The sequence below is a fragment of the Ascaphus truei genome, chromosome 1 (genome assembly GCF_040206685.1).
Source record: "Ascaphus truei isolate aAscTru1 chromosome 1, aAscTru1.hap1, whole genome shotgun sequence".
Lineage (NCBI taxonomy): Eukaryota > Metazoa > Chordata > Amphibia > Anura > Ascaphidae > Ascaphus > Ascaphus truei.
In genome coordinates this window covers 398,830,815-398,854,977 of record NC_134483.1, presented here as the reverse complement: position 1 = coordinate 398,854,977, position 24,163 = coordinate 398,830,815, and the positions used below count along the sequence as shown (strand labels likewise).

The 24,163-nt window shown below is 40.2% G+C and overlaps 1 protein-coding gene across 1 annotated transcript in view; it reads right to left on the bottom strand.

Moving 5' to 3' along the window:
• GASK1B (golgi associated kinase 1B) overlaps positions 1-24,163 on the bottom strand; it is a 44,028-nt gene that overhangs the window by 5,158 nt on the left and 14,707 nt on the right. Inside the window, exon 2 of the mRNA XM_075612520.1 lies at positions 4,889-5,103. Coding sequence (XP_075468635.1) covers positions 4,889-5,103 — 215 coding nt within the window. The remainder of the gene's footprint in view (positions 1-4,888; positions 5,104-24,163) is intronic.

The window sequence follows — 24,163 nt, the reverse complement described above, 5'->3', positions numbered from 1 at the left end:
TGCTGTGGATAAAACGTGTAGCGTCTTCCTCCATAACATTGCCAAGATTAATCATGTCCTCTTTCAAAAACTCTAATGCATGTCATAGTTTTCTCCCATCAGGGATTCTTTTAATCACCTACAATCAGGCCTCCTTGCCTCACAATTCTGTCTTTGCAATCTATCCACAATTCTGCAGTAAAAATTATTTCTATTTATCCTGGAACAGCCCCTGCTCATTTCCCCCTACATCCCTCTCCTAACTTACCATCACGTTTCGAAACACCTACAAAGTTCTCATTCTTACCTATCCCCTCATCTGCTTCTCCCTATATATCGGCTTTGATTTGTCACTATGCCCATGCTTGTCTCCTGCTCTCTGCTCTTAATTAGGGCTGCCGACAGGGGGGGAGAGCCAGAACAAGTGTCCAGGGCCCTGTGGCTGCGGGGGGACCAGTGACTAAACAAAGCAGTTGCTTCTTTGCCTGGCTGCCGGACCTCCCTTTGCTGCCGGTCTCTGGCTCTCCCCAGCTGTGGGCCTCCCTTACTGACACAGTCCCATGCCGAGCCTCTGATGTGAACACGCGCCGGGTCTCTCTGACATTGCCGCATGCCGTGCCAGATTCAGGTGTGCACTTGCATGAGAGAGAGGCCCGGCTTGCACTGGCATCAGAAGCTCAGCGTGGGACAGTGTTAGTGTCAGTGAGGGAAGCCCACAGCCTGGGAGAGCCAGGCCCGGTGGGAACGAGAGGACCGCCAGCCGGGCAAAAACATTGGGCCCGACCAGTGGCCTGAGACCATCCCCAAGGTAGGTAAGTCTGTAGGTCTTTTTGTGTACGTATTTGGGGGTGTTTTTAATGTATTTTGGGGGTTGTATGTATTAGTTTAGTTTTTTATGTATTTGGTGGTGTGTGTATTTGGCGTTGGGAGGTTGTATATATTTGAGGGTGTGTATGTATTTGGGGTGTGTGTGTGTATCTATTTGGGGTATATGGATTTTGGGGGGTGTTATGTATTTGTTTGTTTTTTATGTATTTGGGGTGGTGCATGTAAATGTATTTGGGGGGGGTGCATGTATTGGGGGTGTATTTATTTGGGGGTTATATGTATTTAGGGGTGGTTCTTTATATGTATTTGGTGAGTGTATGTATTTGGGGGGTTGTATGTATTTGGGTGTGCGGGGGTTCTATGTATTTGTTTTTTTATGTATTTGGGGGGGTGGGATTTTTGTGTATGTATTTAGGAGGTGTGGGGGTTGGATATATTAGGGGTGGAGTTTTTTTTATTTATTTGGGGGGGGAGGGTTTATTTTGTATATAATTATTGTGTCTGGGATTGTGTGTTTGGCGGGGGAGGGAGGAATAAGTGTGAGGAGGGGGGATTCAAGAAGCGAGAGTGAGTGAGTGGCGTAATTTATGGAGGGGGTGGAGGAGAGAAGGGTTAAAGAGGGGGGTCAGTGAGGAAGAGATGGGGTAAGAGTGAGATGAGTGGGGGGGGGGAATAAAGAAGGGGGCTTACAAGATGTGAAATGGGGCACTCGCAAGACTGCCGCCACAGGGTGAGGGGGGACACAGGTCAGATCATAGCTCTAGTCCTGGATCCGTGGAAATCTGTCTGCAGCCCTGCTCATAATAGTCTCTTTATCATCCCTTCCACCTCTACTTCTGTCACTGTTAAGCTTTTACTCTCACTGCCCCTTGTCTGCAGAACTTTGTCAAACTGTATGTGCTATGCACCTTCTCTCACCACCTTTAAATCAAACCTAAAAACACACCTTCTGAATTAAGCATTGTAATAGCCATTTCTACGGCCTAGAGATGGGCAAAAAATGTTGGCCGGATTTGGATCTGCTGCGGGTCGGCTGGTTCCTCTGGATTTCAGCGGATCAGTCTCATAAATGGCGAATCCACCCAAACTGTAACTGCTACTTGAATTGTTAAATAAATGGTCATGATCTTAATTTTATCTATAGGGTCTTTGAAAAACATTTATTACTGATTTAACTGATTAATGATGAGTTGAAGCAGCATACCAGCTTCCAGAAAAGAATGATAGAGAAGCTAAAATCACAGACAAGGAATTTCCAATCATATTTTTTAGTGTGTTGGCATTAACTTGACTATACACAGGTAACAATAATTCATTAGTTAATAAATCTCTACTCTTTACTTAGCTATGTTCATACTTATATGTGGCTATGACAGGTGCAATTTAATACCTCATAAATCAATCTGGTTGGTTTCAAAAGGATGTTTTTCAACCATATACTGCAGCAAATACGTAGACTATTCTGTATGTGGTTTGCTAACGTTAACAAGCATTTACTGCTCCCCGGGAATGCTGCTCGTAGTTGAGGTAGTGCTGCAACTGTTGACACGTGTTCCACATTTACACATACCTGGTGCCTTTAATGTCAAGTTCTATTAGAGGGACAGAGGGCACTAAAAAGTACACTCGGCAGACAAAACAAAGTGTATATGTTTAACACTATTTGAAGCAATAACTATGAACTGATCATATTATCTCTATTTTGAATCCAATATTAGACCTCCTTGTCATTGAGTTAGCATTGGGATAAATAGGAGGGAGAAGCCTGGAATATTTTATAGTTTTTCTGGGCTTGAATGTTATCTAAACGCTTCAGTTAATTTAGTTAAGAGGATTGAAATCAGAAGATACAGTAAATGATGAAAATCAAGACTATACACTACTGATCTCAGCATAAATAAAATACAATACACGTACAAAAACTGCAAAAAGATAAAAATAAATAAAGGATACACTGTTCAAGTGGATAAAGGGCTGCTTTTCTGTCCGAAACATAGTCTCTTTTTGCCTATTTGTCAACCTGGTACTATATATCTTTTTTTATATTAGGACTTTATTATTTTTTTTATATCTTTTCTATTCACTGTTTGTTGACTTTTTATATATATATATATATATTGATGTGTGGTTAATGATTTTTTTCTATTTTAAGAATATCGACTAATTTTTGTCCAATTTAAAAAATATATACTTATATTTATATATGATAACTTAATTGGTTGCTTAATTTTTTTCTTGACACGTATCCTTTCAAATTTCTATACAATACATCATGCCAAAATTAAGACTTTGAATTCTGAAAATATGCAACTCAATATTTAAATATTTAGCAGCTTCAGTGATGATAAACAGGGATCAAAATATTTCCATGTTGTACAGTAAAACATCTCATTTCTATTTTTGAAAGACGGAGATGAAAAGTAGCCGTTTGAGAATGCAAATCTATGTTTTGAACATTTACATTAATACGTGTATCAGAGTTTTGTTAATTCTGCTTCTGGATCATTAATTACAAAAATGTTGCCAAATTTATCATTTTTTTTATGGGTTACTGTAAAGTTGCACAGAAACAAAAATGATAAATATGTACAAAATAGTTTATTTGCTAAAGAATTATAGATTGATTTATATTGACTTCCATACTAAATTATGGTACATATTTTCTAAGCAGTGCTATGCGATAAATGTTCTGCTGCCAGAAGACTCCTTTAGAAGGATTGGTCTTCCGGTGCCAAACTGTGACATACGGAATAACACTGCTTTGTGACCATATACAGTATAGGCTTATGTATTGTCTGTAAAAAAAAATGCACCAAAATATGACAAATGAATAGAACACAAATGTGCAATTAAATCAGTTTGTGTAAACGTACTGCATAATTTATACTATCCTAGTTCTAACTTGCAAGGTTTTGCCATTTTCAAGAATCATGAAAGATCTTAGTGGTTGAAATCACTTTTGTAACAACAAAAACAAGTTACTCATTTCTTTACAGTACTACAATATACTGGCTTCATTCATCTCTGTCAGGACTGCCTCTGATTTAATTTTTTTAAGAACATGACATTAGTCACGATTTGCTTCACTGAGGTTATTTTGGCCTAGGATAAAAAAAAAATGATTACTCTATGTTTCTCTTAGTTTTTTTGTTGCTCTCTATAAGGTAAGAAACAGGCACCTATTAATATACCGAGATGAAAGAATACATATTTCAAACCGTGCCACACAGTAAACTATTTCCAAAAGGCGGCTACTATGTTTGGGATCAATATAATCCTCACATGACTTTATATTAGATTCCAAACATAGCATGGTCACAAAAGGAGTCATTACACTGGTGACACATTCTATTTTTATCCACTAAATTCTTCCTCCACAATTACTGTATTCTATGGTACAGAAAATAGAAACCCAGTGTCTCAATACTGCAAATCAATGTATAAAGAGTACATACAGTGTAAGTGGAGAACTTCTGTATTTAAGACACAACAATGTTCCATGTTAAAGTGTATATATGTCAGGGTGTCACATGATAATAACATGATTAACAGAAGCTACCTATTTCTTTTGATACTTGCGATAGCTTTTTTGTAGTACAGCTTTTTAATTCAAATACAGCTTTTAACTGTAGTTGTTTTGCACAGTAGAAACCACTGTTACTATGGTTATTTGAAGTGTGAAGCAATCAATAGATTCTGAGAACTCCCTTGATGTGCAGCCTGTTACAATCCATATTAAGGCTCCCCATGTCAGAAATAAAATGAAATGTGCATATTTACTTCACATAAAAACAGCCATCTATAAAAAAAAAAATCAAGCCAACTACACACTGACATTTTGAAATGGACATCAATTTCTGTGACTAATTAATCCAAAGTAAAAAAAAAGGTGAAGGATAGTGCCAACTTGCATTGGAGATGGCATGTATTTGATTTGGAAGGGTTTACATAAAGATGCAGCTTTCATATTTACATTGGCATGAGGAGTGTTTTTTTTATGAATACCTAACTCAATTAAAAAATATATATAAATATTTTGTATGATGTTTAAAAACAAATCTATATATTTTAAGTTTCTTACTTGTAGAAGAAAATCAAAAAGTGCCATCTTAGACCATTCATTGTGATGAATATCTGTGCAACCCAATTCAGCTTTGGGTGGTTTGCCATTCAGCCAGCATTTCTGCTTAAGAATCTGCTGGTAGGTTCCCCACTTCAGTTTAGCAGAGGATCCTGTGTTGTTATCTTCTAGAGATAAAGAGGAGTCCCACAGGATAACAGGACAAGGGAGACCACCTAGGGAAAAAAGGACAATCTTTAGTTGTTTAACGCATTAGTATAATGTATACAACCTACAATGATTCAGTGGTACCTGTGATTAGATTCCAGATTGTGTGGTTATGAGGAGATAACACCTATTCCTGTTTTTCATAGCAGAGCATTGCTTCCCATCAGAGGATTCATTCTTGCTTTAGGATGAACTAGAGATGTACAGTAGCAAGCATTGTAGCAGTGACTGATAACACAGAATATAATGTTAAAATGCAGACTATCACAGAGTTTCCACTGAATTCAATAGCAGTGATAATGCAGAATATCATAACGTCACCATAATGTGCTAGCAGGAGCAAAACCCTTGTTACATCTGTAAGGTTATGATAATTATTATTTTATTAACCTTTTCACTATCTACACTATAGATGTTACTCATATAAGCACACTAATCATAACAAATAAATTAATTTACAAATGATTAATAATACATAGTTGTAAAACAATAAAGTATTTGTAAAAAAATAAAACTATTTATTTGAACAATTGTTGTGCTGGTTGTAAATGTAATAAGTAAACATTTTAAAATGTAGGCATTAAGTACTAATAGGGGTTGTAATGACAGATAGTAAGCATTAAACAGACATAGATTATGGGTAAAGCAAGGGAAGATAAAGGGGTGAGTGGGATAAGTACACTTTTTAAAAATGCAGAACTTGATCTTGACCTTATAAACATCAGGAGGATCATCAATCTCCTGCTTTACAATGCGCCGCTGACCCCTTAGGCAGCACAGGTGTTATATAATTCAAATGTATGCATGCTCAACAATGTACATCCTAAATGAAAGAATGTGCTGATATGTTTCTACTAGAAAGTAATGTTTACCTACATTGTAACACTTGAAAGATAACTTTCTTTAGATTGTAACATTTAATAGTAAATAGTGACTCCTGCTCCCATGGTCACTGTGGATGAAGTTTACAGTTTCTCTCTCCCTGGAGTCCTTGACAACCATCTCGTCATCTCCCTCTCATATACTGTCGCAATGCCACAAAACATGTCCTTTAATCTCTCTCTTGATGTCTGGCACATTCCTCTCTTCAAACATTCCCTCTTCCCCCACATGCTACATAAGAATTTAATTGACTCTATCTCTGGTTTTAACAAACTATGCTACAGTATCTTACTGTTGCATAATGGAATTCCTGTTTTTCTTATCTTTGATTTGGCTATTTTTCATCTCTGAAGAAAAATGCCTTGTATTTAACTGATGGGTAAATGGTAATGACGTGTTACCTCCCATAACCTATTGTGGAAATGTAGCAAGATGCATCTAGGATAGAATCTTATGAATAGTCTGCCTGACTTTGGGATAATGATGTATCAATGTAAAGAAATGTGCAAATAGAAAGTGTGTTGATGCATTCCTCCATTGTCCGTTCCCAACATTTTTTACATTGTGCCCCACCTGATACAAAATATTTGTTCTGCAAACACCTAATTAATAAATCGTATCTATTGTTATCAAAACTGTTTGACCAATTCCACATTTTATAGTGCTTTGAGCTTGTGGGGGGAACAGAAACTTAATAAGACCCCAAACTGCACCTCAGTGTGTACAGACAGCATGGGTGGTATACAGTAGCTGTGAATCACTGACAGAGCTTCCAAAGTCCTACCTCACAATGCTTTGCCACTGTGGATACAAAGCATTGTGGGGAGCAACTTTGGAAGTGCCTGCTGTTGGGAATTACTGCAATATGTGATGCAAATTGTTAGCCAACCTCAGCCTCAAACCGCATAGTATGCTGATGGTTTTAAACTATTACAGTACAAGATAAAAATAGAATTTGATACATATTATAATCTGTGTCATATAACTTCACTATGTCCCTAAATTCCCAGAATAACCACATATATGCCACATGCCAGACAACTTTGAGCAACAATCTTAATAAATTCATGCAAAAAGAGATACAATGAAAATCATGACATACATTTTGCTCTAAATTTGCATTGAAATATCACCCATTAGGTGTTGATTTGGGAGTTGGCTTTCGTTTAAATTACATTAGTAAGCTTTTTTCACCATGGAAAGTGCAAGACCTAAAGTTTTATCTTTGCAACTTCAAATGTACATTCAGTGTAAGTTATGACAGAGTTCTTCATCGATTAAAATATATTGTGCTTCAAAATCCCATAGGTTTTTTTTCTGCAAGTGTACTCAAAGTGGAGAATTCTAATGTTGGACACCTAAAAGGTATCATAACCTACACATAATCTACATTTCTCCTGGACTAATACAGTTACTAGAACTTGTATAGATGCAGTTTATTTGGGACTTCCCAAGGCCACAATTGCATGCAGTCTCCAACAGAATATGGCACCTACTGTACCTACTGTACAGTATAACTAATGTTTTTGAACATTTCATAACATGGCTTCAGGTAAACCAATGTTCATAACAGTATGTCTGTATATTGATCCCTCCTTTCTTATTTCTTGCAATTTCCTTTTACAACGGAGTCCTGCCAAAACAGGTATTATTTACTGAATGGTTTAATTACCTCTTTTTTATTGTCTTGTTTATTTTGCTATCTTCTCTTTTCTATATCTTTCTTTAATGGATAGACATTTTGTAGTGGCATTGCAAATCTACACATTTTTTTAGTGGGGTTTTTTCATTGTTTGGTGTACCACCGTGGCCTGGTTGTCTTGACAAGATCCCAGTGCAGGAAGAAAATAATTACTTTTCCTTAATGTTTTAGTTTGTTTATTATTGTTTGAATTTCTGCCTGAAGCTACACCCAGGCAAACATGTGTTGGTATACCATAAGTGCCCCTTTTCTGATTTCATAATATTAACAAGTCTTGTAATAGGCTAAATATTATACTAATACAGTAAGTGGCTACGTCATGCCCTTTTGTGCTTCTTTTCTCCTATGGAGCACAGAACATGATCTGAGACACAGTGGAATGTAAGAGGACTCCTCCGAGGGGCGGTCACATGATCGTCATTGGCTGGAGGGCCTGTGGCACTAGTGTTGCTACCCCTCCGGCTCCCAAAAGGTTAAATTATCAAAACGCGCATAGATTTTTATAACTCTTATAGCAATATAAATACTAAGACATGTTGGGCATAGTTTTCCTATTAATTATGTTAACTTTTCACTATATATGAGAAAACTCATGAACTTAGGTTAATGTTATCTTTTAGTAAATAGAAAAAGTCCTACAAGTATGTAGGCTGTAAGTTGTGTTTGATGAAGGAAAGTGTCTTATGGCATAGCACTGATTTGTAAATATGGACCAAAGGAGCTATTCATTAAACTGCTACAGTGCTGATCTGGGCACTATCGCAGTGTAGTTAATAACCCAGATAAGGACATATGTACATGGCATCCCAAATAGCTTTTTTCGTCCCAAAATTGGGGCATGTCAAACTCAATTTCAATTGTGCTTGTGTGCGTTTATAAACTAAGATCACAATTTGCCAGCTGCTTCTATGTCCACAAAATCAATGAAAAGTGTCAAAATCATAAGCGAAGTTCAACGTGGTGCAAACTGTAAAAGACACTTTATTTGTGATAGCGCAGAATATAGTTGCTATGTATCAACCCAAATATGTATGTGACACAGCTCAAGTGTTAGACTATATACATATCCCTACTCCTGAATGGGGCTCCCGCTGTGTTAATCCTAACAGGCTGCACCAGTCTGGAAGAGCTGTGCAGGCGATCGCAATGTTTGTGTTTTATTTTAATTATATAGGAATGAAGCAGGAAGTCTCCAGAGCATTAATTTCAGCTCCGGTGACCTCCTGCTTCCTGAGTTACAGGCCCTGGTATGGGGTGCCGGTATCTCCTGCATGTTTAATTCTCCCCTGATCCGGATGGGTAATCAGTGGGAATCCGCGTTCTGGCAGTGGTCAAGCTGTGTTTCACTTGCAGTTTCCTTGAGGAAAACGTGACAATACTGTACATCTGCTGTATCTGTCGGTCAACAAAATTGATAATTTTCACAGTTAATTGTTATATAGTAGTTACTATTACACTAATAATTAATATTTACTAATAATAGTTATACACTTTTTTTAAATACTCAGAATTTCAATTTAGATTGTATTAATCAGGTTTTCAAAAATAATTTCAAACAACAAATTATGCGTTATACAATATGTATTATATTTCATATATTTTATGTACAATTTTTTATATGTATAACTTATTTGCACTGAAATTTTAATGTACAAGTAAACAAATAGCCCCCTAAAATAATTATATATCATTTTCTTATATGAAAAAATTAGCTTGTACAAGTTGGAAATTGAAGCGGAAAATAACATAATAACGGTTAAAAAAATAAACAACCTAACTAGTAACTATTATTTACTTGCCAACATCTGCTAATAATTTTCAAAATACTTTTGTTTTGTCATAAATATGTAAAACCTGACATATTTTCCTTCAGCGCTGCCAATTAGACATTAAGATGCCAAACATGTTTGTACTAAAACATACTCTGTACATTGTGTATACAACATGTGTGTTTGTTTTATTTTAGTGTGTTGTTTATTTATTTAATATGGAATCAGGTATTATGTTATACAGATTAGTGTAAAAAAGGTTTTGCAGGGTTGTTAATATCCAAAATAAGATGGAAATGATTACCTTGCCATATTGAACAGCAAAACCATTAGCAACATTAATGTGACAAGGAAGCTATAAAACAATTGTATCATAATATCACAGGCCGGGTTTACTCTTTGATAAATCTTAGTCAGCTTCCTGAGGAAACTGCTCCGAGATAACCTTAGACAAAGACAGCAGATATTTCTCTCTGTGTGTGAACTTCACTACTTCTCAGCTCAGTTTTGGAATCTGTTGCAATTATTACTGCTTTTATAGTACTTTGTTACTGACATTTTTTACTTTGATATTTTTGCTATAGAAGGTGTGTTAATGAATGCACACACTTTACTTAAATACTCACCTTGTCAAATGAATTACATTAGTAAACTGTGTTGCTATATTGAGTACACTACGTGTTTAGTAAAGAATGTCACGGAAGCAGCTAATGTACTTTAATAAGGAAGGAAGTAGGAAAAAGAGGAGATGGTTACTTGCCCTCCTTATCTCACATAGAAATAGAACTGAACAGGATATATTGACTTTTTTATTATTTTTATAAATAATCTAACACTATTGCTTTAGAAAGAACTAGGCTAATGGAAATAAAAACACTGAACTGTCACCATGGAGAAAAATCCTAGTTACAATGGTACAGAATCAACGTATGGTAGAAAATAGTTGTGTCAGGGTTCTGTAATAGCATCAGTGACCGAGTCTGTAAATATAACAGGACTGACAGAAATGTTGCATCATATTTCCAGGAGATGCTAAAGATTAATATTACTATTTTTAGTTCATTTATGTATAGCATTGAACATACATTTGTAGTATGAACAGACAATATAAGGAGTACAGACACAATTCAGAGATAACAAACAGAAATACAATTAAACCACAAAGGATTTGTATCAAATATTATCCCATTCAAATGTGTCTTTTTGAGTATCATCATTTATTAATTTTCCAAAATCCTTAAAACCCAGAGCTGCTCTTTGTTATGGGTTCTCCAGGATGAGTGATTGCATAATAAAATGAAGTTCTGTGTCAAGTTGTTGATTTTTAAACTTAATTTTTATTCATTTTTTTTAAATAAAGGGATACAGTAATAAAAAAAATTGGATAGGCATTTATCAGTCACAGTCATTTCTTATATGCGTTGCATTAATAACAAGGGAGACAGCGTTTGTCCAGCTTTCTTATGGGAGGAAGTGTCGTAGTAAGCGATTGGTGAAGAGAGATTGTTAGCACCAGCTACTTAGAGTTATGTTAAAGTATGGAATAAATGGGATGAAGTTCTGTTTCGGAAGGGTTAGTGGATCAGTGGAAAGAGTTTTTATGAACTGCATTAATAAAAGAATGCATGATGGTATTTCAGCTCAATGAGGATGTCTTGAGAGGGGGCTCCCGCGAGCGTCCGCAGGCATGCTGAGGCGCTGGGATTTTCAGCCGACAGCAGAACCTGTTTCTCTGCGCGCTGTCGGCTGAAAACACCCAATCAGCGTGAAGCAGCGTCATGATGTCGATGCCGTGACGTTGACGTCGGCGCTTCACGGGCTATTGGCCCAGCGACATCACTGCCCGCCTCCCCCGCCTCCCGATCGCGCACGCTGGCTCGCCTGCCAGTCCATGGAATCGCTCCTGACTGAGCAGGCGAGCCTCAGCGTCAGTGCGGAGGAGCGTGGCTTCCCCCTCTACGGACTCAGCCTTAGTCCTTTTTCAGTAAACTTTTCAATTATCAAGATGTGACAAAAGGTTTTATGGTTAAGCAGGTCTCTAAAATGTTTCAGAAGACATAATTATGTTAAGGATATGAGAAGATCTATTACGATTGAAATGTTAGAAAAGTTATCCACACTGAAGTGTTGGAAGATTTCTGTTTTACAACGTATGAGGCAATGTTATTTAAAGCAGCTTATCCATTGCTGTTTTTTGCTTAAGAGTGAGCGAATTAGTAGCAGCAAATAAACATGGCAAAGAGGGTTTAGGATTCAACAAGCTGTGGGCTAAGGTGAATGAGGTATGCTGACTAATCAATAAATCAAAAATTGATCAAAGAGGAGGGGTGTGTACAGTATGTAGCACTATCAAAAGCAGATGGTAGCTTGGTTTGTCCAGTGGGGTCAATTAAAATATATGAATATTAGGCCTCACTGCCAGAGTTCTTTTTAATGCATATCAAAAGAACCCTTCATCAAAATGTCAGTTCATTAAGGTTTTTTAAGTTAGGTATGGACAAATTGAGGCTTAATGGGTTCTCATTATTTTGTAATAGGAGCAGAGAGATTAGGGTTAGATGTAAAAGTTATCAAACGGATTGGTACTGTACATGGGAATCCAAATGTTTTAACTGCGGTATCAAACTTGAGTTGTATTTCATTTTAATTGTTTTATATTTTCCCGGGTTATTAAAAGTTAATATAGATTGTGAGATTCTTATTTGTTCGCTGGGCTGGAAACAATGTGGACCTGTCAAGTAGTGATGTATCAGCAGCATGGTTTGGTCATAGCTGTTTTAAGTGGGTGGATTTTTTACCCTGGTTGTGGGATTTAAAAAGTAATCCGAAAGTCATACATGTGGGAGGTAATGATTTAGGGGTTAGACAATCTTAATTTGGCCCAAGTAAGGTTTTGCTTTTTCCAATTCGGTGATTATTTGGTCAGAAGTGATCCACTTTAAATAGTTATATTTTTAGAACTGTCAAGCCCCTGGTAAATAGCTAAATAGAGCTGTGTCATTGTTTATTACAAATGTGGGTCTGACAGGTTTAGATATTTTGAATCTAGGTTCACAAGAAGGTATTGAGAGGGTGTTATTTTTGAGGTGACTTCTGAGTCCAATTTGATGGGTACAATAATAAATATATATACTGCTGCGGCACATCTTAATCTAACATTTGCCCGTAATTGACCGGGGCTTTTTTTCGGCTGGCGCCAAACTTGGCCGCGCGCCAGCTGCATCTTCCCCTCCCCGCGTGCAAAATTTGAATGCTGTTCCCCTCCCCTTCCGACCCCCTGGCTGCTCCTCTGCTTTGCGCAGCTGCCCCCTTACCCCTGCTTCCTCTGCAGCCTTCGGGGATGCCGGGGAACCCTCGCACGTGTGACCGGCGCCCACATTGATGCGCGGCACGCACTAGGGAAAAACCACAACAAGCCGCCGTCTGCCCGCACATTTCCCCACATCGCGGTGGCGGCCGCTGTATACTCAGCTCGGCCGCCACTGTATATGGAATTATCAATCACAGTCATCTCATTACATGATATCCCAGTTTAGCCAAGGGATCCAGGTAAGTATTTATATATTTGTTCGAGTCCCCCTTTAGGACACTTGTTAATTGTTCCATGGAGGCAAAAAGCCAAATGTTATTGTATACAGGATTCATGGGAGGAAGCTTTGTAGTTCACCATGTGGATGTCAAGGCACAACTAGCCACTATTACTATATGTGTATGTAGCACCTGTTCGCCCCTGCCACAGAAGATCTGGCCACTACATGGGTGTTGTCCCTTGGTACTGTCGCTCACCTGCTGGTTCAGGAGGTCTGAGTTGCTCCACGATTTGCGTTTGGGAGCAAAAACAGGGCAGGCTTTCTTGTACTTCCTACTGTGCAGCGCCCCCATACCATAAGGATCCTGCGGATGGCAGGATGGTCCCCACAAGCCATACTTCTCCCCAATAACCACACAGCATATTGGGCCCGACGGCAGGTTTATTGCATGTATAGGATTACATCTCCTTCCCTGGAGCAAACCATGGGGCTTGAGGCCCCAAGAGCCCCTCCTAATCTCCTCAACTCTCTTATAGGGAAAAGGATATACACAGCACTATAACCATCCACGTCAGAGCACACTCAATGGGGTGAATGTCAGCTTTTATATCCGGGGAAGGGCTTGTAACCCCGCCCCATAACAGGACAGGTCCAGGTACTGACAGGCATCACACCATATACATGTGACACAGTCAGTACTCTCCCCAGGTATGACACTCCAACTGCTGGTTTAGGCCTGCCCCTGGATAAGGCAACATAGTAACCATCCAGGCTGCAAATGCAGGCTAGGTCCTGCTTAAGAGAATAACCCAAACACTGCAGGCAGTGTTCCTATCAGGACTTATAGTGTTGAGGCCAGTAGAAGGCCAGGGGCACTTGGCAACATCCTCCCTCTGGTGAAAATCCTCCTCATGATCCCGCATGAGGAGTATAATTATGCACCATCAATAATTGTGCCGGCCCACAGAAATATAAAACACCTAGCATTACAATACATTACAATTGTGTCATAACTGGTTCCTCTTAACCAAGAGAACCTTTCGCCCATGTGCAGTACCATTTCTGCTGTAATTACCTCCCAACTCAATATGCAGTATATCCCTGCTGTATCTCCCTCTACAATTTGCAGTACTGCCCCTGCTGTATTAATAGTAATAGTAAGGGTCTGGCTTCCGGACAGGCTTATCGTCCTTATCGGGCACTGTGATAGAGTAGCACTTCTTTCTGCCATACGCACTAACGTACTCTACTCGGTCAAGGTGAATATTGCGTCCCACCTGCCAGACCTTAACCAAATATTCAGCTTGTCCTGCCGTAAATACAGCTATTGTATTATATTTAGGAGCCATATATTCAATCACTGCTGTCCTTACACACTCATCCCTACTAGCCTCAGCGGCTCTCATGAGCTCTTTGGGGGTAAGGGTAATCGTACCCATGGGAATGGATAAAACGCTGGACTAGAACTCTCTCTGCACGGCTACTCTTCATAAGATTTTGCCCACACACCCTGCCCGGCAATACCCAGAATAGTGGTCTATTCCAGGGGGAAGCATAGAAATCATCCCACTTCTCTGGTGGTGCAAGTAATCCCTGGTCCATACATTGGTTACGTTTCCTCATTATCTCCGCTTCCTGCGCTGGAGTAAACTTGCCATTCTCCCACCAGTGATCTACCTGATCGCCCCTTTCCAGGTCAAAGCGTGTCCTGTTTAAATGCGGTACATAACCGCTGAACATAGGATTTCACCACCTGTACACATTATTCGCATCATCAGATATATACATATCATATACCTTTCCAACAGTACGTTCTGGTGCTACAGTCATCGTAGGGGATAGTGGCCGAGGGGACAGGGGACCGTGCTTGTTATCTAGGGCAAGGATCTATGGGCAGGTGGCGGCGATGGTAGAATGGGCAGTGGGGGATTGGGCCGGCACCTCTTTCTTTATGACTGGCGTAGCATCAGCCACCTCCGTTCTCAGTGAAGGAACAGTGTCCTGAACCCCAACCTTGTGTAACGGAGTGCTCACCACAAACAAGGCGTGACCGCGAGGCCGAGGTGGGGATTGGTATATAACACCAATCCACAGCCGCGTGAGAACGTCTGGAGTTTAGATAGGTTGAGTTAGCCGGGTCGGGGTTGGAGAGGTATGGATGGGGAGAGATACTTGTTGGGGTTGGAGAGGTGCAGATCGTTGAAGGTACTTTACCCGTGGTCAGGATTGGAGAGGTGCGAATCGTTGTGGTACTTTGCTGAGGTCAGGGTTGGAGAGGTGCATATTGTCATTGGTAGCGGGGTCAGGAGTTTTGAAGAGCCGAGTCCAGAAGAAGAGCCAAGGTTAGGAACAGAGGAACAAGGAACCAGAGTACACGACAAGACTGTGGAGGCAAGGGTAGCAGTGAACACTTCGTTAGTAGGAAGGTTTATGCTCAGCCGATTTGCCAGTGGGCCAGCTGAGCATATATAGATCACAGGATTCAATGAGGCAACAGGCTGGAGGAGGCGCGCCAGAGAGAGTGAGTGTGATAGGAGGATATGGTGCAGGAGACAGGTGTGGGGAGGATCCCAGAAGCAGATAGATAACGCGGCTTGTGCGTGTGCTGACTGCGCGCCGCGTGTGCGCACAATGCACTGATGCATTTTGCCGCATGGGCAGAGTCTGGAGGCGGGACCGGAGATACTAGTATTAACCTCCGCGCGTGATGCACGCGCGCCTGGCATGGCAGCTGGTCCAAAGAAAAGGAGAAGCGTCATGGATGACGAAAAAGTGGGGGGCCCGAACACGGGTTGGGGTAAGTGACGAGTGCGCCAAGCGTGTCACGGATCATGGATCCTGACAGTACCCCCTCTGGAGCGACCTCCGGGCATCTCAGGAAGGGCTTGTGCGGATATTTGGCGTCGAAGTGCCGGACATGCCTGGGGGCATGAAGACGGTGGCGAGGAACCCAGGACCATTTCTTGGGTTCAAAGCCCCTCCAGTGTACGAGATACTCTATCGACCCCCTGGAAATCCTGGAGTCCAATATGGACTGGACCTCATACTCCTTTTCGCCCTATACAAGGAGAGGAGCCGGAGACGAGGATGAATCGGGAAGCGAGGCTCCTGGATGACCAGCTTCAGCAGGGAGACATGAAACACCGACGGAATCCTCATAGAAGGAGGCAGGCGCAGACGGTATGCCATCGGGTTGATCTTCTCCACAATGGAATAGGGTCCGATGAACCTTGGTGCTAATTTTAGTGTGGGAAACTTGAGGCAAATATTATTTGAAAACAACCACACCCTGTCTCCCGGGTTGAACTCTTGAATGCTCCTACGGTGACGGTCCACCTGTGTCTTCTGTCTAAAAGTTGCCCTGGTAAGATTCTGCTGGAGTCTTTTCCATGAATTCTGTAGCCAAAGAATTCTGTTGTCTGCTGCCGATACCCCAGAAGTGGGTTTGGCGATGGGCAGGGGAGACGGGTGAAACCCATACTGCTGCGACACACTTTATTCGAGCAAATGACCAGTTTGTACCTGGCAGATACCTGGAATGCGCCGCTCCTCACCTCTGACAAGCCCCGTTGCGTTTGCCTTCCCAGCCACGGTTCATGCCTGGCTGACGGGGGCCTGATCTGTTAAATGTTAATGATCAGGAATTAATAGGCTTCAATGCTTCGCGTGTCCACCAGATAGCATAAATTCATGAATTGTAATGCAGTATATATATATATATATATACAGTACTGTATATACACAGTATATATATATATATACTGTATAACAACTACCCTATAACCCCTAACATACAGTACTGTACACATACAGTACTGTATATGCACATACATAAATGATACACTACTGTATGGGCGGCGGGGGCGAGATGTGTTTGCAGCAGAGAGAGATCCGCTGCTCTCTCTCTGCGCAAACATCCGCACATTAAAAATTATTTGAAATACATTTTTATTGATAGTGTAGATGTGCAGGGGGTCTCCGGAGCTGAACCGCGTTGGTTTCAGGTCTGGGAACCCCCTGCTCCCCAAGGGATCGTGGCCTGTAAACCAAGCAGAGCAGAGGGATACCGGCACCCCCTAAAGGGGCCTGTATCTCGGGGAGCAGGGGGTCCCCAGACCTGAAACCAGTGCGGTTCTGCTCTGGAGACCCTCTGCATATGTACAGTATCAATAAAACACATACAGTATACAGTATAAATAAACACTCGTTCTTTACCTTAGCGGCTATGCGCTATGGTAAAGAAGCAGCATTTCTGTATTTTAATAATATTGTACAGTGAGCAGGGGGTTCCCTGAGCCAGAAATTAATGCTCAGGGACCCCCCCTGCTCCTGCTCAATATTATTAAAAATACAGAAATGCTGCTTCATTACCATAGCGGATAGCCGCTAAGGCAATGAAGGGGTTAACCCACCGTGCCTGCTTTATTGTGGGTAGCGGCGATGGGTGAGGGGGGTATTTGGCCCTTGGTGTGAGTTTAGGACTTGCGGGGGGGTTGCGGGTGCACTTAACCCCTTCACGACCGTAGCAGTTAATACCGCTACGGTCATGAAGGGGTTAAGCCCTCCCGCTACCCCCCCGCAAGCCCTAAACAAGCACCGTTGGGACTAATACCCCATTCACCCACCCCCGCTACCCACAATAAAAAAAACTCACACACAGCAGCCGCCAAAAAATAAATAAATAAATCTAAATAAATAAATGACAATAAATACATTTGAAATACATTTTTATTGATAGTGTAGATGTGCAGAGGGTCTCCGGAGCTGAACCGCACTGGTTTCAGGTCTGGGGACCCCCTGCTCCCCGAGATACAGCCCCCTTTATGAGGTGCCGGTATCCCTCTGCTTGGTTTAAAGGGCCCGATCACGTGATCGCGGCCTGTAAACCAAGCAGAGCAGAGGGATACCGGCACCCCCTAAAGGGGCCTGTATCTCGGGGAGCAGGGGGTCCCCAGACCTGAAACCAACGCGGTTCAGCTCCGGAGACCCTCTGCACATCTACACTATCAATAAAAATGTATTTTAAATGTATTTATATTCATTTATTTATTTATTTAGATTTATTTATTAATTGTGCTACTGCTGCAAGTCCTAAACTCACACTAAGGGCCAAACACCCCCCTCACCCCCGCTACCCCCAATAAAAAAAATTCACGCACAGCAGCCCCACAATTAATAAATAAATCTAAATAAATAAATAAATACATGAAGAGAAATAAATATAAACTGTATATATATACTGTATATATATAATAACAATCCCTATACATATACAGTATATACTGTGTATATATATATATATACTGTATACATACATATATATATATATATATATATTTAGAGATATATACAGTATATATATACACACAGTATATACACACACATGATGAACCAATATACAAATACATGTACTGTAGAATGGTTATCAAAATCATACTGTCCTACAAATAACGCTTCTCTAAACAGACAATAATAATAATCCATTTAATAATCCTAACTGATCTTACAATATAAAACATAACATTCCAATCCACACAGTACATTGCATTTACATTTTATAAATGATGCATAAAATCTATGCACCATATACATTCTGCAAATGAATGTTAACAATATAATTGCAAGCTACTGTACCAGTAAATACAAACACTTCCAAACAAGTCAACTATTTTAACCAATCAAGTAAACAAAAATCAATATATACTTTAAGTACCAACCAGAAAACACAATTTAAAACCAAAGCTAACCCTTACAATACCAAGGATTACATCTATCTAATTGTAAAAAACCTTATACATTATACACAGCATTGCAATAAACAAAATACATGATGAACAATACAGTACATCCCCTGTATCTCCCTGCCTTCAGTGTAATCTGTTTAAAGCCCCCTCCCCCGTAATGTTTCTGTTAAACAGATTACACTGAAGGCAGAGAGATGTAAAGCCCCCTCCCCCCTAATGTTTCTGTTAAACAGATTACACTGAAGGCAGAGAGATTTAACAGAAACATTAGGATGGGGGGAGGGGTCTTTAAACAGATTACACTGAAGGCAGAGAGATGTTTCTGTTACAGTAAATCTCCCTCCCTGCATTGCTGTCAGTGCAGTGTATGTAAATGTGGGGAGGTGGGGGGACCCAATGTGCATACTGTGAGGTCTAACCACCCTCACCCCCTACCCACATACTGTTACCCCTCCCCCCCCCCATCCTGGCCATGGCCCCTCCGCTTCTGCAAAACAGAGACAAAAATTAAAACATCCAAAGTAATGTCCCCTAACCCCTTAATCACCATAGCGGTTATTAACCGCTACAGTCATGAAGGGGTTAACCCACCCTCACCCACCACTCGGGATGCCTACATACCCTCCCACACTAACCCCCCCCCCGTGAGGCCTAACCACCCAGTCAGTACCCACAAGGGAGGCCTACCCACATACCGTTGGGGAAACACCCCACCCCCAGTACCCACAATAAAAACAGTACAATGACCCACAATAAACAGCATTATATTTATTAAATACATTACTCACCCCCTGTGCCCCCCCCCATAAATACAAGATTTATCCTTTTACATACAGGGTTCATAACGCAGCTCCACGCTAGTCCCCGGTGGGCTGGCAGGGCACCTGGACAGACCTACAGTTTACCAGCAGCCCTTTTTACACAGGTTCTGGAGGCCTGCTGGTGGATCCTGCCAGCACCATGGCACCCAGGTGGTCTCCTTGGGTCACCGTGGGCCACAATTGGGTCTCCACGGTAGGCCCAAGGATGTCTGGGAGCCCCGGGTCAAACCCACAGGTGTCTGCGGGGCCTCGGGTGGTTCCCTCGGGGGTCTGGGGAACTCACGGGTGCTCACTATGGGTCCGCGGTGCCCCCACAGAAGTGGGACCACACATCGTCATCCCCGCAGACTACGGGTCCGCGGTGCCCCCACAGAAGTGGGACCACACATCATCATCCCCGCATGTGTCACCCGTGGAACCACCAGCCTGATACCCTTGGGATACCCGAGAATACCCGGAGGTGGTCTCCATAGGCCCCACGCAGAACCACGGAATCAAACCCTGAATGTAAAAAAAATAAACCTGGCCTATACATTCAATACATACACCCTCCCCCCCAACACCTACAGTACAATAATGTGCAAAGTAACTATTATCCAGATATGGATAATAGATTAATTGCCCATTATTAAAAACATTAACTAGCATATACAAATAAATAAAGTACTACTGACCTCATCAATACGAAGTGTCCGTTGCCAGCAAAATCCTTGTCTTGTCCACAACATACATAGCAAATACAAAGCCAATACATTGCAATTACATTCAGATATCAATTAACCCCTTAAACACCTTATCAGATAATAACCGCAAAGGTAATTAAGGGGTTAAGCCACACAGGACCGATACCCACCCTTCACCCATGAATTTGTACTGTGGCTTCATCATGCAACTATATATATATACTGTATATATATACAGAGAGACAGAGAGAAAGAGAGAGAGAGAGATATACAGTATATATATATATATATATATATATATATATATATATATATATATATATATATATATACACACGTTATATACACACCCATGATAAACCAATATACAGTACAAATAAATGTAGAAGGGTTATCAAAAGCATACTGCCCTACAACCAAACACTTCTCCATAGAGACACTACATTAAAATCAATTCCCTTTAAAAATCCTAACTGATCTCACAATCTACTGTATATCATCACAAACCAATGAAAAACCTCACATTCCAATATATATGATGCATAAAATCTATGCACCATATACATTCTGCAAATGAATCAACCAAGTAAACAAAAATCAAAAGCCAATACATTGCAATTACATTCAGATATCAATTAACCCCTTAAACACCTTATCAGATAATAACCGCAAAGGTGATTAAGGGGTTAAGCCACACGGGCCCGATACCCACCCTCACCCATGAATTTGTACTGTGGCTTCATCATGCAACTATATATATATATACTGTATATATATACACAGAGAGACAGAGAGAAAGAGAGAGAGAGAGATATATACAGTATATATATATATATATATATACACACGTTATATACACACCCATGATAAACCAATATACAGTACAAATAAATGTAGAAGGGTTATCAAAAGCACTGTCCTACAACCAAACACTTCTCCATACATACACACTAAATTAAAATCAATTTCCTTTTATATTCATAACTGATCTCTCAATCTAAATCATCACTAAACCTCTGAAAAGCCATTTAAACAACTTACATTCCAATATAAATGATGCCTAAATATCTATGCACCATATAAATTCTGCAAATTAATCAACCAAGTAAACAAAAATCAATTAGCAATCATTATTTACATCCCTAAACAATTCACACTAGATCCCGAACAATAAAACCATTAACAAATTCACGCCTAGAGCAGAACAATTAAGCCTTTGAGAAAATATAAGTACCGACAAAAATACAACCTTTACAAACCAAGCCTATCCCTGACATTCCTCAAACACACAATACAATACCAAGGAATACATCTATCTAATTTTAAAATACTTTAAACTCACAATAAAGCATAGCAGCATACACAAAATAATTTAAAACACATCTAATCCAGCTTTTAAAACAACATCATTTCTTACCCTGTACTGTACTGTATGTATATATCTCTCTAGACATATATACATACATACTGTGGCAAGAAATGATATACCACAAAAAAAAAAAATACACATGTTAAAAAACCTTTTGAAAAAATTAACAAGTTAAATAAAATACATTTCTTTACTGTAGTTCACTTACCATTACTTGCCCCCACCGACTCCCGTTGCGCAGCTTACTCACGAACCAATCCACGATCAGGAACCCATAAAATAAAAAAACATAAAATAATAAACATTAAAATAAAAATCCAAATCAATCCACGGGTCTTCTATCTGTAATCCATCTTCATCTGTGTTCTTCTTTCTTCTATCTCCTTCCAGCGGGGCGGGCGGGGTCTTCTCCCCGTCTGCGGCCACGCCCTGGTTTTCTTTCTTGGCCGGAGGTCCTTCCTCCGCGGCGTCTGGCTTCAAAATGAGACGACATAGGCTTTTAAAGGCCTATGACGTCACATTTTGTGTCATGGTTCCCACGGTCCTGATTGGGCCGTGAAAACCATGTGTTTTGGCCGACAAAAAAAAAAATTATGACGTCACTTAAAGGGAATGAAAGCACAGCCAATCAGAATGGCTTTGCTTCAATTGCCTTTAAGATGACGTCATGAAAAGGCACATGGCCGCCCTCACATGGTATGGTAGCCAATCAGAGCGTGGGAACTTTATCCCTACTCTGATTGGCTCTGGTATACCATGTGTCAGGGGCTTGGGGGAGAAAGGATGTGACGTCAATGAAAACCTGTCACGTGGTACAGTAACCAATCAGAGTAGGGATGGAGTTCCCTACTCTGATTGGCTACCGTACCACGTGACAGGTTTTCATTGACGTCACATCCTTTCTCCCCCAAGCCCCTGACACATGGTATACCAGAGCCAATCAGAGTAGGGATAAAGTTCCCAGGCTCTGATTGGCTACCATACCATGTGAGGGCGGCCATGTGCCTTTTCATGACGTCATCTTAAAGGCAATTGAAGCAAAGCCATTCTGATTGGCTGTGCTTTCATTCCCTTTAAGTGTCGTCATCATTTTTTTTTTGTCGGACAAAACATATTGTTTTCACGGCCCAATCAGGACCGTGGGAACCATGACGCAAAATGTGACGTCATAGGCCTTTAAAAGCCTATGTCGTCTCATTTTGAAGCCAGACGCCGCGGAGGAAGGACCTCCGGCCAAGAAAGAAGACCAGGGCGTGGCCGCAGACAGGTAGAAGACCCCGCCCGCCCCGCTGGAAGGAGATAGAAGAAAGAAGAACACAGATGAAGATGGATTACAGATAGAAGACCCGTGGATTGATTTGGATTTTTAGTTTAATGTTTATTATTTTATGTTTTTTTATTTTATGGGTTCCTGATCGTGGATTGGTTCGTGAGTAAGCTGCGCAACGGGAGTCGGTGGGGGCAAGTAATGGTAAGTGAACTACAGTAAAGAAATGTATTTTATTTAACTTGTTAATTTTTTCAAAAGGTTTTTTAACATGTGTATTTATTTTTTTTGTGGTATATCATTTCTTGCCACTGTATGTATGTATATATGTCTAGAGAGATATATACATACAGTACAGTACAGGGTAAGAAATGATGTTGTTTTAAAAGCTGGATTAGATGTGTTTTAAATTATTTTGTGTATGCTGCTATGCTTTATTGTGAGTTTAAAGTATTTTAAAATTAGATAGATGTATTCCTTGGTATTGTATTGTGTGTTTGAGGAAGGTCAGGGATAGGCTTGGTTTGTAAAGGTTGTATTTTTGTCGGTACTTATATTTTTTCAAAGGCTTAATTGTTCTGCTCTAGGCGTGAATTTGTTAATGGTTTTATTGTTCGGGATCTAGTGTGAATTGTTTAGGGATGTAAATAATGATTGCTAATTGATTTTTGTTTACTTGGTTGATTCATTTGCAGAATGTATATGGTGCATAGATATTTAGGCATCATTTATATTGGAATGTAAGTTGTTTAAATGGCTTTTCAGAGGTTTAGTGATGATTTAGATTGAGAGATCAGTTATGAATATTAAAGGAAATTGATTTTAATTTAGTGTGTATGTATGGAGAAGTGTTTGATTGTAGGACAGTGCTTTTGATAACCCTTCTACATTTATTTGTACTGTATATTGGCTTATCATGGGTGTGTATATAACGTGTGTATATATATATATATATATATATATACTGTATATATCTCTCTCTCTCTTTCTCTCTGTCTCTCTGTGTATATATATACAGTATATATATATATAGTTGCATGATGAAGCCACAGTACAAATTCATGGGTGAGGGTGGGTATCGGGCCTGTGTGGCTTAACCCCTTATTCACTTTTGCGGTTATTATCTGATAAGGTGTTTAAGGGGTTAATTGATATCTGAATGTAATTGCAATGTATTGGCTTTTGATTTTTGTTTACTTGGTTGATTCATTTGCAGAATGTATATGGTGCATAGATTTTATGCATCATATATATTGGAATGTGAGGTTTTTCATTGGTTTGTGATGATATACAGTAGATTG